Consider the following 16,960-nt stretch of genomic DNA (forward strand, 5'->3'; position numbering starts at 1 on the left):
CACATGCAGCCCAACAGTGGATGGATGCTATCCTTCCGCGACTAGAGGTGCAAGACAGAAAGGGATGGTGTAGCAAGTCCAATAAAAAGGCAGGTAGGAAGGATGGTGTTGTTAATGTTAAACGTGCAAAGGTCAAACAAGCAGCTTCCCTTAGTTGTCAAGACACACAATGTAGCCAATTAGAAAGGATAACTAGATTGCAAGAAATATATCAGAGTAAGCCTTGACGAGTTAAATGAAACACAAACAGAAGGAAAGGACTCCAGTAGACTACGTCTATAAATTTCTTCTATAATGCAGCCGGTCGATTCTCACCACATCGGGTATGTTCTTCAAGGTTTGGGCTCTGTTACCTTAAGTTAAACAACATAAACCACCACGTGATTGTAATCACAAAATTTGCCACCACAAAATTTGCCAGCCAATGCTAGTAGAAGATGTGCATCATGCAACCTCGTCCAACATAGATCTGCTAAAATGCTTCTACTAGTTTTCATGGAACATAACACAAGGGCATTCTGCTCGAGTTCGATAAAGCTGGTCATAAGACAGGCACCCTCCTGATATAACATAACACAATCTAAACAGGTTTAACTTGGATAATCTCTTTTACTGCACGGATAGAATGAGTAGGGAAGAGTGCACTTTGAATTTTCGAACCTGCAAAGAAATGTCCTTGCAACACACACTTTACCTAGAACTGGAGGTAGATCACAAGGCACATGGCAGATTCTCACAAGCTTGGTAATCCAACAACCTGCCTTCAGACGGTGAAGATGGCCCTCTTCATAGCCTTGCATTGCAGCATTACCACTGTGTGAGTTCCCCCCTCTCCACAACCTTATGCCTTGCCCCTCTCCCTGATGAGGACAAAGAAATGATCCACTTCTCAGCATGCATACTCCATCCCTGAATACATCAACAGAATGTTCTACTTCTCAGTTCACAAACTCAGCTCACAACTGGCATTCTTACAGCTCTTTGAGCTTACTTTTTTCAAGCTCTTTTCTCCTCTCGCCGAAAAAGGGTCTGCTGTTCCTACCATCACCTCCCTGCCCCCCTCTCACAGCATATACAACGTCATTAAGGCAAGAAGTTCCTTGGAACGCGGGCCGACTGTAAGACAGTATGGCAGTTGAGAACTTGTATGAGTAATATCCCAAAAGACACTTGAGCTTGCACAAAACACCAAGATATCCTTCTCTTGTACTCTTTCAAATTCATGAAGTTCATTTTTACTCACCCATGTCCTTCCGGACTTGGGGTTGGTTTTTCAAAGATATGTAACAATTACCCCAAAATGTGCAAGCAATTTCAATATTAAATATACTTGTCTAAAGGGACTCTACCTGAAATGCCAAACTTAGTATTACATAACCTCATTCAAACGCAGTTAATTTCCCCCAGCCAGAGTTTCATGACTTGTCGAAGTTCAAAGCTGAAAAGCATTTTCCTAAGCATATAAATACTCTCTCTTCAATCAAAGAAGATTCTGTTAATGCTCCAAAAATGCACTGCATAAGACACTGGGTACTTCACCTTCCGTAGGTCAGATTCACTAACAAAGGAGTAGTATTCTAATTGTCATACTAGGTACATTTCGCATTTGTCTAAAGTGCTCAACAGGTGTATGATTGGGAAAACAGCATATGGCACTGGCATCTCTATAGCATTCATATCACCACGGCAGCCTTGACAAAGCTATGATTTTGTGATAAGATCACAATGCCAATTAGAATAAATATTGAACAATGCGCAAATTTTAGCTATTTCTGCACATATACTGCAGACAGGAGTTCTTCAACATGTGATAACCTTTTCTTGATGAAGCAGAATATACAAGAATGGTGCATTTGCTCACTCAAGGTGATGACCACCACATCAAATTGATATCCCCTCCCAAATTTCTGTTTTATAGAGCAATTCTATGCCCGGGTAACAAGGAAGAACTGACAGTGGAATATGGCTCAGTTCAACCACCTTGCTTAACTATACAGTTCACACCCTTAATTTCTTCCTCTTGATGGATTCAATTTCAGGGGTGATAACATCTCTTCATATGGTAAGCTCCAAGCACCCCATCGCCTCAAATTTTCATGGTTTCAATGCAATAGCTACCATATTCAACACCCAACAGGAAACAAGTGACTAAAAATCTCAGTTCACATGCTCATATCGGGCTCTCTTTAGGTCTCTTTCCTGCCAACCTCTCATCTTGTGACGCTGATAGTCAAACCGAGTGTCAGCCCTGCGTTCATGTCGATACTGGTGGTGATAGTAGCCCCTGCTGTATGAAGACCTGTAGCTGCTGTCCAAAGAGTCACCCCTGAATCCATTTTTTGTGCCTCTTTCAGGGTATTCCTCCTCATAATTAATCCAAGACTTGGAGTTGGATCTCCAGTCGTCATCATCCATCGAAGTATAATGGGCACGCTTCCTATTATTTACATTCCCATAAGTATTGGCAAGATGGTCATCCCTATACCCATTTTCCACATAACTTTCTGGTAGCACTTTCCAATCCCTCCTCGGGAGCCTGTCCTCGTAACCAAGCCAAGGATTAGCAGTTGATGTGGGCTCAACTACATCCTTGGACAATGAGTAGGTGAAATCTTGTGTCTCATTCATGTGCCCATAGTAAATTTCTTCTTGATATTCATCCTTCCGCCTCATGTCAAGAACATGTTCTGCAGGCTGTTGGCTGCCCCTTCCTAAAAGATCAGCCTCATAAGTATCTGGAGGGTTGACACAATATCTCGTATCATCATCTTCAACACAAGATGAATGATTGTACTGGTACTTGCTGTCTAGCTGCCTGTAATACCCATTTCCCAACTCTTTATCCCTCCATTCTTCCTCATCTTTCCAGAGATAACTACCTTCAAAAGATCTTGAGCCTTCACAAATCATTGTAGACTCCTTTCTGTAAGAGGCATCTTCAAGCTCACTAAAATGCACTTCCTCATAACCAGGCCATGATGTTGTCGGCTTGTCTTGGCAGTGTTGACCTTCATCTCGTTCATGACTTTCCAGTGCTACTCGTGCTTCTGCAACTTGAGCTTTGGCAGCAGGCACCTCATTTCTAGATGTCTGGTAATTGTTTGCAACGCAATAATCATAGCCAATTGCACCTGCGCCAGTCTGAAAAGCAGGTTCTTCTTTGGATACTTCATAAAATTCTAGTAGTTGATTACTTACATCTGCAGATAAAGTTTCAAAATTAATATTAATGCTTGCACAGAGATGGGAAATCATTGAGCATAAAATCTTGCCGCTGAAAAGGTTCATATCTAGAAGTTATGAATCACCATGAAATATATACGGATTTAAGGAATAACAAAAGTGTGCAGAAAATCAATAAAAGTCACCTTCTAATTGTTGTGGTGTTATTTTGAACTCCTGCCGCCAAAACATCTCACCCTCCACAGGAGGTTTTACCTTTAGAAACTTTGCAGCCAAAAATATAGCCCCAGCAGCAACATGGCAAGGCTTAAACTGCAAAGATAGGGATGTCTGCAGCCTGCACAACACAAGTTCCCTCTTTAGTTTCAAAATAGCAACACTAGATGTAAGAGTAAATGCATCAGGATTTTGTAACACCGCCATTTTGCACAACCAATTTATTAGAAGATTGATCACCTACTTTCAACTAGGGAATCACTTGACAACACATACCCATCATTCACAAAATTCCAGGCAATTTGGGCCAACCGAGATAGAGTGCTTTGTGCAACTTCAAACTTCTTGATAGCAGCAACAAGAGGCTTGTATGGATGATGAACATTGAGTTCAAAACCCAAAGTTGCAAGAACAAGGCGTTCACCCACTAGCATGATTTCTTTTTGCTGCTCATAAACATCCTAACAGAAGCCATATTACCACAAATAACAGCTCAATTAAGCTGCAGATATGTTTGTTGGATATTATATTATTCAACAAAAAAAAACATGCTCCTTGCAGTGAGAGAATTGTCAAAACTCACCTTCTGCTTGATTTTTTCGGCAGCAGCCGGATCTCTGCTGTGTATGATCTCATGCGACAGGAAAATTACATTATTAAGCCTTTCAGGCGTTTCCTCCACCTTTCCAGCCAAAAACATACAGATAGTGGCAATTACCTGAAATTATAAATTTCAGACAGCGATGAGATATCCACAACAACAGGCTTTCAACAGCAGACGTAATATTTGAGACTCATGCTAGCTACAAACTTTAGCATTATCAATTATGAGATCTTCACAATAACAGCCACAACTGATCTTAAATTTCTGGTATTCAATACTAGCAGAGCATTTGAGAGGGACTTAGCCAAGGGTCACAATGGCATATTCATTAGGCCAGTGCAGTAGCTATACCAGTAGCTATACAGTTGGAACTACCAGAAAAGGGAAAATACAACCAGCGTGAACCTCATCCATCCTATGTTAATTCACAAAAAATCTTGGTGCTATAAATTTCCAGATTCACACCCCCCACCAAAAAAAAAAACAGGACTTTTCATTATTTTTTTGAAATGGTAATAGGGACTTAGCACAAATATTGCTTTTCAATTCTGTTGTGTGGAATTTGAGTGCTATAAGCAAAAAACAAACCATTAAGGCACCATTTCTAGCCTCTCATATCATGTCAGCTCCTTGAATTTCTAGTTTACTTGTACATTTACTCAAACTTACAATGCCCCCAACACACCTCTTATACTCAAAATAAGATAGACAAGTTGAAACCAGCTTTCCTCTTCGGATAGGGTGGAAAACCTGATCAAGCACTTAATTATGGCAATTAATAACTGAGCATAAACTAAAATGCACACATTACCTTGTTATCTTGGACAATAGACACCCGATTGGCCCCAAAACTGACGCCCCTTTTGGTATTTCTTTAACTTTGATTGCTAATGGACAATGTACAAGTTGAGATTCTCCAATCTCCTTTGTTAATCCAAAAGCCCCTTGCTGTACATACAATCAGCAAGCAATTTGGGCCAATTGCCCCTGGATTTTTACCCAAGACTTGCACAAATGGAACCACCAACTCGCCAAATGTTGCCCTAATTTACAATGGATGACCCAGCATCTGAAATCCCTACCAATTCCACGAATTTCAGGTGCTGATTGCAATGTATGATGCCTTCTTCCTATTGGCACAAGTCCCAAGGTGGCTGTGAAACCCTAATTTCTGCAGAAATTTAGGGTTTATAGTAGAAATCTTCCTGTTGTCCACCAAGTTTGGTGGAGATCTGTTGAGAATGGTTGAGAAATGCTAGGATCTTTTGAGCAATTATTGGAGAAGGTAAGAGAAAGCCAAGATAAGAGAGAGATTTAATTTTCTTCACGAGAAAACCCTAAAATCTGCATGTTGCCTGCTCCAACCTATATTTAATGAAATCACCTACTACCAAGCACCTCCAAAATGTTGTCACTTGATCAGCAATGTTGTTGCCAGCCCCTCAAAGGTGTCTCCCTATTGTCCCCAGCTTGCTGAAGCCTCCAAATGGCTGTCTTCTGCAGCAAATTGTTGTTCTCTGATCAAAGAATGAACCAACAGCTCCCTCCCTCTCTCTCCTAGATTATAAACCAATAAAATGGCTGAGAACCAGCCCTAAAAACGTTTCTCAGTTTGCCTGGGCATTTTTGCCAAGTGGCAGCCTTCTAAACCCATTTTTCAACATTATCCAACCACTTAATTAATTTTTAAAATTAAATAATCCCGAAAATTAATTTCAACCCTCCTGACATTACCCAAAATTAAATGTGTCCATCCATATTTAAGTTGGCTAGGCCATTTGCAACCTAGATTGATCCCCAACCTATATTGATCCTTAGATTGACATTAATTAATTAATTAATACTAGTCCCTAGTGTCACCATTGACACTTATTGGCCAAAAACTGTCCTAGAGTCAAAACTGATATCACTGACCCCTAAAGCTAGCTGGCATAACTTTTCACAACTTTTACCTTTGACACCCACTACATCCTTGAGGTCCTTGGTCTATTATCATGAAATAACTACCATGCGTATCACATGTGCTAAACAACCTTACACGTTTGATTAATAACTTTATCAAATATTATCCGCAAGATTAAAGCATCTCAAAATTTCACATCCCCATGACAAACCTTCCCCTTGAAAACCTTGCAATTGTCCTCAATTGCACTGCATTGTACCAAAGGAAAAGCATACTCCACTGGAAGTTCCATAACGTATCATAGACACAACATTAGTCATTGTTATCCAACCATGCCACATGCCCCAAACCTTGCTGAAAATTTCCAGCCATCGTAAACATCAAATAATCTTAAGAACTAGCCTAGAATTGTTGCTAAAAACCCATTGGGAGCATTCATAACTCATGTTTCTCAACTATTACGACTCCACAACCATAGTAAAGAATATTCTCAGCATCAGCAATGGCTGAAATTGTCAATGGCATTTACTAACATGTTGTTGTCACTAGAACTAGCTGTAAACCATGGAAAACTGAGCATAATCTGATCATCAATTGATCACTTCGTGATCTGAGAATTGCCAAAAATTGCTACAAATGCAACTCCAAACTAATCACAAACTGATTGCAAAAACTGATCAGTAACTAATGCAAAAACTGATGCAAAATTGATCCCAAAAGTGACCATAAACGGTTCTCAAACTAATAAAAATTTAACCAAAAATTGATCAGAAGTTGATCTCAAAATTGAGACAAAAGCTCATGCCCAACTAGAACTGATCCCAAACTGATGCAAAAGTATAGTCTTAAAGTTGCGGTAACAACTATACTCATCCGCATGCATCTCACGGTGACTAATACACCCAGTAGTGACCTCATCGCAAACATACTATTAGCATAGTACCTTGGATGCGTGCTAAGTACATCCAAGATCTACTGCATACGAGAGTTGTCCACAACTAGAGGAGTGGAAATGCTACCTCCCCCCTTGAGTATCACGCAATACTCCTGACCCTTGCTCTATTGAATCTAATTGAGCCCGAATTGAAGTCAGCTCTAACCGAAAGGCATCTAGGTAAAGCTGCAACAACAGAGGATTGTCTACCAAGTCATCCTCTTCCATCCATTTTGCATCTATTGTTTAAAACAATGTTGAAGCTTCACCAAGAAGCATATGGAAACTTTACCTCTAACTTTACTTGCCTCAAACCTCCACTAGGTTGTAAGCCTTTCTTCCCCTTAAGCATTGTGATGTTGTATACTTTCAAATTGCTACAATTCCAACTTAACTAATATGCAACATTGCATCTAGTTGACTAGCCCCTCACGTATACCTCACATTCTAGGATCACCAAATGCATTAGGAAACATTCTTGTTTGCATACCTTGGACCATTGCAATGTGACTGCACATGGGAATTTGCATACTACCAACTATACATAGATACATTTTCCCATACATTGCATACATTATTAGCTGCATTTTTCCTCATGACCGACACTATATGGAGCATTTGCATGACCAGCATTATTACCATGAGCCCCATAAGCATTTGAAGGTGCAAATGCATTACCAAACATGCTACTTTGTGCCCCATGTATCAAGCCAATGCTACCATAGATAGGGTTTTGCACATTTCCAACCATACCCAAATACATTGGGCTTTGCATACCATGCATTGGCTGATGCATACCCAAATACATTGGGCTTTGCATACCATGCATTGGCTGATGCATACCATAGGGACTTGTGCCATACATTCCCATATGTGATCCCTGTCTAAACATAGCATGAAAATTTATACTACCACCAAAGTATCTTGGCTGCCCCATCATAGCATGCATGTCCGACTGTCCAAAATCCATAAGATAGACACTTCTATGATGGCCTTGCATTTGCATTCCTTGCCCCATAGGTACCAATTGTTTTGCTTCATTAGCATCTTTGGGAGCTTCGAGTGAAGGCTTTGGTATTACCTTCGATGCACCTTGCTGTCCCAAAGATGTAGAAGATGACATTCTCTTCTTGCCCTTGCTGTCCTTCAAAGTATTCAAAAACCGGGTAAACTAAGGATCCTTTGCCAATTGAACAAAGATATTTGTTGTATCCTCATCCAATTCTTGAATTGGTCATCAAATTCCTCTTCACTTTGTTGGTCATCAACATCATTATGCCTTGAAGGCCCAACATCTTGCCAACAACACTTTCAGCTTGTTGTCCATGGTCGGGAGCCTTGTCCAAGATCAAGCATTGCATTTTCTTCATTCCCATGTGAATGTTTATATTGAGACGCATCATCACTGCTTGATTCCATTTCACTGGATGAAGACATATTGCTGTAATTTCTCAGCTAACAGCAAAAATCAACACTAGCACAAAGCTTTGGCTTGGAATCAAGTGCCTCGGGCCCAACAAATCAAAGGATTGAGTGGTATCCCAACAATGAAACCATGAAATCACCTTCCTCTTCAGATAGAATGGTGAAACCTGATCAAGCACTTAATTAATACAATTTATAATTGAGCATAAACTAAAATACACACATTACCTTAACAATCATGTACAAGTTGAGATTTCACAATCTCCTTTGCTGATCCAAAACCCCCTTGTTGTACATATAATTAGCAAACAATTTAAGCCAATTGCCCCTTGATTTTCACAAAGGACTTGCACAAATGGAACCGCCAACTCACCAAATGTTGCCCCAATTTATAATGGTTGGGGGCTGGAATCTGAAATCCTTATCAATTCCACACATTTCATGTGTTGATTTCAATGTATAATGCCTTCTTCTATTGGCACAAGTCCCAAGGTGGCTGTCAAACCCTAATTTTTGCAAAAATTCTCATGTTTCCACCAAATTTAGTGGAGATCTACTAAGAATAACTAAGGAATGTTGGGATCTTTTGAGCAATTATTGGAGAAGGTGAGAGAGAGCCAAAATAAGAGAGAGATTTGATTTTCTTCACAAGAAAACCCTAAAATCTGCATGTTGCCTGCTTCAGCTTGCATTCAATGCAGTCATCTACTGCCAAGCACCTCCAAAATGCTATCACTTGATCAACAATGTTGTTGCCAGCCCCTTGAAGGTGTCTCCCTGTTGTCCCTTGCTTGTTGAAAGGGTGGCTGTCTTCTGCAGTAAATTGTTGTTCTTCGATCAAAAAATAGGCCAACTCCTCCCCCCCCACCCCTCTCTCTCTCTCTCTCTCTCTCTCTCTCTCTCTCTCTCTCTCTAGGCTGTAAACTAACTAAATGGCTAAGACCCAACCCCAAAAACGTTTTCTCAGTTTGCATGGGCATTTTTGCCAAGTGGCAACCTTCTAAATCCCATTTTCAGCATTATCCAACCATTTTATTAATTTTCAAAATTAAATAATCTTGAAAATTATTTTCAACCCTTCAAACCTTGCCCAAAATTAAGTGTGCCCATCCATAGCTAAATTAGCTAGGCCATTTGCAACCTCGAGTGGTCCCCAACCTCTGTTGATCCCTAGGCTGGTATTAGTTAATTAATTAATGCTAGTACCTAGTGTCACCATTGACACTTATTGGCCAAACAATTGTCCTAGGGTCAAAACTAACACCAGTTGACCCCCAAAGCTCAACTAGCATAACTTATACAACTTTTGCCTTTGACGCCGACTGCATCCTCGTGGTCCTTGGCATATTACAATGAAATAACTTCCATGTGCATCACATTTGCTAAACCACCTTGCACATTTGATTAATAACTTAATCAAATGTTATCGGCAAGATTAAAGCATCTCAAAATTTCACATCCCCGTTACACAAGTCTACGATGCTATAAGTCTGCCTATGGTTAGCCATCTAGCATCTAGACTGCTAGCTCCACCTCTGCTAAGAAGACTCAAATTTCATTTGTTGAGGTTGGCCATGGAGGATCACTGCACGCATGATGGAAGGTACCTTGTACAACAACCGCGAAGCTTTGACCATACTTCAAGAGATGTCCTGCAGGATATAATCGCCAATAGAACTTCTTTCGAAATACATCGAAGAAGAGTAAAATAAACACGCACATCATCCAAATCCCATGTAGGCACAACTTCCTCATGGTTGTGTCCTCATCAAAATCTTTGCGAAAAGAAAAAGGATGCTGAGGCCGAGGAATAGCTCCACTAACAATGTACCAAATCTGCTTCTACACAAACCATGCTTTCATCACAGCACTCCATGTAAGATAGGTCCATTTAGCTTATCATCTATAGAAGTGCACAGAGGAGCCGTCTAGAGAGGAGAAGAAACGAAGATAGAAGGTAGACACAGAGAGAAGACAACAACCAAACAATACTACCTACACAAAAATAGAGTTCACATGCAGTATTCACAAGCTGATCACAAGATATCAATCAACCAATCTCGTCCTGCTCAAGCAAGATCGAATCTGAAAACGCAAAGATGCTAAGCAAAAATCAACAATCGGCAACAATGCAGAGACCGCCAACGGGTGGAGTGGCAACACAGCCTGAAAACGCAAATCCAAGAGGAGCATAAGGATATTGTCACTACATTAAATGCAGAAAACACATATACAACTCACAGCAAACAGGTCGATTTGCAGCAACAAGCTCGCACCTAATCAACAAGGAGAAGGAGTACTTGTAATCGGCAAAGAAGCACACATCAGGAATCTAGATCCTGCAATCTGATACTATGTTAGAAGTGATACAACGATGGAAGCATATAGACAAGTGTTGAAATAAACAGCTGAATACAAGACGGAAGAGAGAAAATAGAATAATAAAGAAAAACACTGCAAGAGAAGAGAACTCACAGATGTGCTCGGGAAATGGAATCCATATACCAAACACAAGACAATCGCGTACAACCAGTAAGTGGGCTGTGTGGGCATTGGCACCGGCTCCTCTCTCCAACAGGAAGTCCACCTAAAGAATGATGATGACTGATGAGAAGGAGAAGCCCAACAATAAATGGGCCCAAAATAGGACACAACCAATAGCTGGTTGGCCAGCATTTAAACTGGCATAAAATGCCATAAATGCCACACAAATAAATCACAATAAAATGCCTAAAATAAGGACAATTGTGACCAGCCCTAACAACCATACATAGACTCACACGAGCTGGCAATCCTCCTAACACATAGTATATACACAATTTACAATAGTATATAATTTAATACATTTAGTTTACTACTATACACACTACACAATAGTCAGAATATTCCTCTCTCTCTCTCTCTCTTTTTTCGTAAACTCTCTCTCTCTCTCTCTCTCTCTCTCTCTCTCTCTCTCTCTCTCAAAATGAAGATACTACAATATGAGACCTCCACTTCTAGTGGCGTGAGTGAGGATAAGGAGATTGAGGAGGATGTGGAGGTGAGTCATTATGTATTCTCTAGAATTCAAGAGTGACTTTTTAGTACTTCCATTTATGTAAGGAGCATTTTGGTCGGTCCATGGGTCTTGTTTGACACTTTTACTAGATATATTCATGTTATCACTTTTATCACATAAGGGACATGTCTTTGCTTTAATTTGACCTTTGATATTTATGATTCTTTTTAAATATTGTTTGCTTGATGGTTGTAATTAATAATGTGGTTACTTTCCTTTTAACCACATTATAAATAATAACATGGTTAAGAAATGACAAGTAACACCTATATTCTTAAAGAATTGACATTGTTTGAAGATTTCTATTGTAAAACTTGACCATTGGTTATGTATATAATGAACAAATAGGTCTATTGCTTTGAAATTTTCATATGTACATCCTCTCTAAACCATACTCTTTAATATCTGTAACAAACGCTTTTTTGATGTTTCCTAGAAATTAATACTATAAAAATTGGTTTCAAACTCGTTTCCTACCTTGCCATTTTCGAAACTCTTGGATGTAAAGTCCCTTGATCTCCATATGTATAAACTTATACGGGTGTGGACACGCCCTTATTTGTACCCTAACATATAAATACATTTTATTCTTTGTGTACCGTGACTTTCTGGTACACTCATCTTGGGATTCTCCCACTCTCACTCTCAACACTACTCTTGCTCCATTTTTGTCTCACATTCCATTGCGCACTCATCTCAACAAACTGGTATCAGAGCTGTGGCATAGGTGTGTGCACTTCCCGAGGCAAGTAATAGGTCAGTTGTAACCAAATGAGGTAGGTAATAGGTTGTTTTTGACCCCGCTGACCAATCGAGGCAGTCGGTAGGTCATTTTTTTCACTGGACAAGTAAGGCATAAGTCAAGCGTCAACAAGCGACACCAATATGTCAAGCGTGAGCAGGCGACGGCTTGGACAGGTCAGGCGTGAGCAGGCAATGGCTTGGACAGGTCAGGCCTGATCTGCAATTGACTGTAGGGGTGAGCAGGCGACCGGATCTGTGATTGGCTGCAAGCGTGAGTAAGAGACGGGTTGGACAGGGCAGTCATGAGCAAGCAACGGGCTGGGCTGGCAGAGATCACGCAATAGCAAGTAGGTCAACCTCATCACGTTTCGACATTTCTTTTTCATCAGATTATTTATTAATTTCTGCAATTTGTTCCCCTTCTCACTGACGAGGGTTCGCAACGCATAAGCACAATTCTCAGATTTGTGCATATTTATGCATGAAATTTTGGGGTTTTCCCAGATTTGATGTTGTTCATGCATAATAGTGACATCAGACCCGAAATTTGCAAAAATTGTGCACATTGGCCTTGAAATTTTTGGGCCTTTTCATGTACAGGCTTCTGGACTGCTGTGTTTTTTGTTCCAGCCTACTGCCCTACCTTTTCCAGCATCATCTCAGGTCCAACTAGTGTTTACAAACCTCACGATCCATCTCCAATGGACGTCACACTTTAACTACTTCCTCAGCCTGCTCCCATGAGATCATCGGCTGTTGGACAACTCTGCCTTGAGCATCTTGTACATTCATTCATTCATTCATTTACAATAATCATTCATTTACTTGTGAGTCGCCTTTCTTGTTGTTTGCATTATTCGTGTTTTTGTTTAAATTACTGTGTTTTAGTCTGAGTTATTATGCTTTAGTCATGTTCATACATTTTGTGTGTTCTCCATGCAAGCCCTAGCATATCTTCACAAATGTCCCATACCATCAGCCCACACTATCACACTCTGGACAGAGCCGCCTAGGTTCTAGAGTCCAAGAGCCATTGTGCATAGAGTCTCATATAACTCAACCATGGGTACTATTTAGCACCTAGCTACCCGAACTCTCAAGTGCCTTGAATGCATTCACACTAGATGACCCGTTAGCTAACCGTGCAATGCCCTAACTACAAGTGCACCTAGTGACCCCTAGCAGCCAATGTTGCGGGTGCCCATCCAAGATGTCCGAAGATGCGTGCTGCACAACTAAGCCATTAGTTCCCAAAGTACCCTAAACTCACACTACAAGACCCTTTAGCTAACCCTACAACAGTGCCCTAACTACATTCACTCCTAGTGATCCCTAGTGGCTAATGTTGCAGGCACCCATCCATGATGTGAAAGGATGTTACATCAACCCTTGGTACACAACTTCTTTGCCACAAGAAACCACTCAAGTCTAGAGATGCTTGAAGTTGACCCACATCCAATAGCAAACCATACAAAAAAGGTGCTCTTGATTTTGCCTTACAATTAGACATCCAACAGCACCTACACTTGGGATTGATCCACATCCAATAGCAAACTATAAGGGCAAGTCTAGAAAGCTCTTGATTTTGCCTTACAATTAGTCATCCAACAATATCTATGTTAAGGTTTAGAGAATGTTATAGAAACAGTTTATAGTAAAAAGATTTGAGACAGTTATAAAGTCAACTCTATGGTTTTAAATCTCAATGAAAAAGATTGTGTTACCTAAGAAAGAAAAGATTCTACTAAAGTATTTCTAGTATGTTGTCCTCCATCTTACAAATGGAATTTTCAGAATTAATCATTGCAATCAGCTGAAAAGATCATTCCACTTCCACTTGATGAAAATGAAAAGGAGCTAGCTAGCTCAAAGGAAGGTGAGAAGGGCAAGTCCAAGCATAAAGTCAAGTGGAGACATTGCGTTAAGAACACACCGCAAAGGCTTGTGAGCAAAAGAAGGGCAGAGATCAGTATAAACCCACCGAAGGCGTGTAGAATAGAGGTTTTATGAGCTGGATGATAGAGGAGAGGTAAAAATTTTCTATAGACAACCTTTGCAGCTGCATGGATGTGTATCTCCCCCTTAAAGACACAACAGACCTTAAGAAACAACACTAACTTTGGCCAGCAAGCTAAGAACAGAATGCTTGATTTAACATATGATCATTATGTCTATCCTCCCCATTGACACAATAAGGATGGCGGATGAAACTTGACTACAATTTAAGAGAGAAGCGAGGACATCTAGCTTGTAACTAAGCTCCATCAACCAAGTCCCTACAATGTCTTTGAGGTCTTCATTGTGTCACATTTATAGCCAAGTGAGGGACTTGCTCACAACAATGAAGTAGAGCTTCAATAAAGTTTAATCACGTTAGTTACAACAAGGAGAGGTACCTTGCACTTGCAAACAAGCAAAGAGAAGACAATAAAGTACGTGATAGTTATTGAAACGGATTTATTACTACATTGTGGATTAAGGAAACATACTTTGGAACATGTGACAGTACCTATTTTTGATCATCTACAAACCTATGTCCTAGAAGTTACCATGTCATTTATGTTCATGACTACTGATGATAGTGGTTTATGTTCATACGTACCCAACACATATGAGCATAATGATGGTACAGAAGTTAGGTCTGGCATTCAGCATGTAATTAATCTTCCATTTGCTGCATTTTGTCCACAACTCATCTTATTCTTTGAACACCATCAATTCTGAATACTCATGAACCTTCTCATTCTGTTAGCCAGTGGTAAGAGTAAACGCAAAGTGAGACAGCTTTCTTGTCCAAATCTTTGTTCAGGCTGCTTTAGCCTTCGAACTTGTACATACAATAGGTTATACTGTAGAGAGTCCCTATGAATCTTATTACTTGCAGGAGTACAGGTATAGATTCTTTCCTTCCTGTCATGGTGTGGAACTGATCAAGTTTGTCCTTTAACAGTTGAATTAGAGGACTGATGATAAAAACATCCAGGCACCTGGCTGACAAACATTTCCATGCTATATTTCAATCAACAGGGGCACAAAGACTCTGGAGGCCAGCTATCATACGAGTACCATCTTCACAGCACTTCAGCTAGCTGATTGAACCAGTTACAAACCAGCACCATCTTTCCATCACTTCAACTTGCTGTCTTGAACTGTCGTATAGGACTACTCGGCCCCTAAAAACCTCACCTCATAACCAAGATGCCAATAATGAATGCATGCTTGTTACAGTCATGTATAGTAGGTCCTAGCTTGCAGCGCACAGAAAAACTGACAAAATGACCTTTTTAAGAGGCTAATCCTACAAAAGTTCCACCTAGTATTTCTTGATTCTGTATTACAAGCAAAAGTTTTAAATCCTAATTAAACGAGATAGCAAACATAGACTTTCTAAGCAGGTTTCCTACAAAACAGACTGTACAACTTAAAAAGACTGATTGTTTGCGCTTGGTTAAACATGTTCCTGTATAAAACCCAAACTTATAGCTCTACCATGCTATTTAGAAGTAATCAACAAGCAGTGTACTATTACTTACAAATCTGTCATTCTTTGCATGTGATTGCCGTATGAAAAAGCGGTGACAGAACACAATTGCTGTCGCTATTGTCAATTGAGGCCTGGAATATAGCAACACAAAAAAGGTCACGCACCAATCTCTCTCTCTCTCTCTCTCTCTCTCTCTCTGTTCCTCCCTTCCTCCTCCTCTTTTATGTAATCACATAATCCCACCTCATACGGAGATTATACTACAAATTGCATTGATATATGCAACCATGTTAAAAGCAAAAGAAAATTACAATGTAATATCATATTGCATACCAGGTCCTTTAAAAGAAGTTGTCCAAAGATCTACAAGGCCAACAATATCATCAGCCAATATAAGTGATCCATCCTCTTGAAAGTTAAACCCAATGAACTGCAAGAACTGCAACACTATCATACAGAATGTGAAGCCATTCTCAAGAAATTGACCCCTCCCACTGTCTTCTCTTTCTCCCACCTCCCTCCCTGGCACCCCCCCCCCCCAAAACCCTAAAAAGAGGGAAAAAATCCCAAGGTTCTACTTGCCCTCCCTAGATATCAGGATGGTATAGGACCCCAACAAAGGGCGACAACCGAAAGCTATGCCCTCAACTTCATGGACCTTGCTCCCCACCACTCACAAGCTGACAACACCATGGGAAGATTACGGAGATAATATCATCTCATTGCAGGAATTTTCCATGTCAGTTCAGACTCACCACACTGAAAACCATGTTTGAGATATCACATCCACCACCAGATCAATGTGGAAGCCTTGGGCTCACTGTATTTAAGTCAGTTTTATCTAAAATTGGGCTTGGGGACCTTAAGTTTGGGTACCTAGCTACTCTTGGGTGCCTATTCACATTTAACACTTTGGTCCAAAGCTCTGGTCCAGGTGTCCATATAGTGAGAGGCACCCTCTTGTACTTCCATCTCATCTAGTGTGATCCATAATTTGCTGACATTGCATTTTGCACTCTTTGCTTGTCTCTCTCTATCTCTATCATCTCAGGCCTTCTAGCCCTTGTAGTTTTCACTGCAATAGAATTGCTGTCCAACTGATTAATCAGATCATACCTAACACAGAAGAAGACTATGAAGCCAGAAGAAAACAGTCGGGATGGTTGAGCACGAGTCCTTCCTTTCACCTCCCAGCCTTGCCTAGTATATTGATGGCCACACCATCATGATCCGATTGCCAGCCGTCAAACCTTGGTGAGTCCTACTATTCTTGGACTCTCTTCAGTTCTAGGCTCCCCTTAACCCCGTTCGGGCGACCAAGAGCCCGGACGGTCATCCTCGTGCATGTTCCCCTTGATTTACCTTAATGTCACATTAAATGTCACATTCAATGTTTGTGACCTTAATGT

General features: G+C 40.4%; 1 protein-coding gene across 1 annotated transcript in view; it reads right to left on the minus strand.

Moving 5' to 3' along the window:
• Positions 1-1,514: 1,514 nt before the first annotated feature.
• Positions 1,515-16,960, minus strand: part of LOC148021670 (uncharacterized) — a 41,714-nt gene continuing 26,268 nt past the window's right edge. The window contains exons 2-6 of the mRNA XM_087697155.1: positions 15,601-15,682; positions 3,983-4,117; positions 3,676-3,860; positions 3,369-3,520; positions 1,515-3,200 (exon numbers count right to left, since the gene is read on the minus strand). Coding sequence (XP_087553281.1) covers positions 2,158-3,200; positions 3,369-3,520; positions 3,676-3,860; positions 3,983-4,117; positions 15,601-15,682 — 1,597 coding nt within the window. The 3' untranslated portion in view covers positions 1,515-2,157. The remainder of the gene's footprint in view (positions 3,201-3,368; positions 3,521-3,675; positions 3,861-3,982; positions 4,118-15,600; positions 15,683-16,960) is intronic.

Source organism: Lygodium microphyllum, chromosome 17 (assembly GCF_053477565.2).
Source record: "Lygodium microphyllum isolate KBCC chromosome 17, Lygodium_microphyllum_v1.1.10, whole genome shotgun sequence".
NCBI lineage: Eukaryota > Viridiplantae > Streptophyta > Polypodiopsida > Schizaeales > Lygodiaceae > Lygodium > Lygodium microphyllum.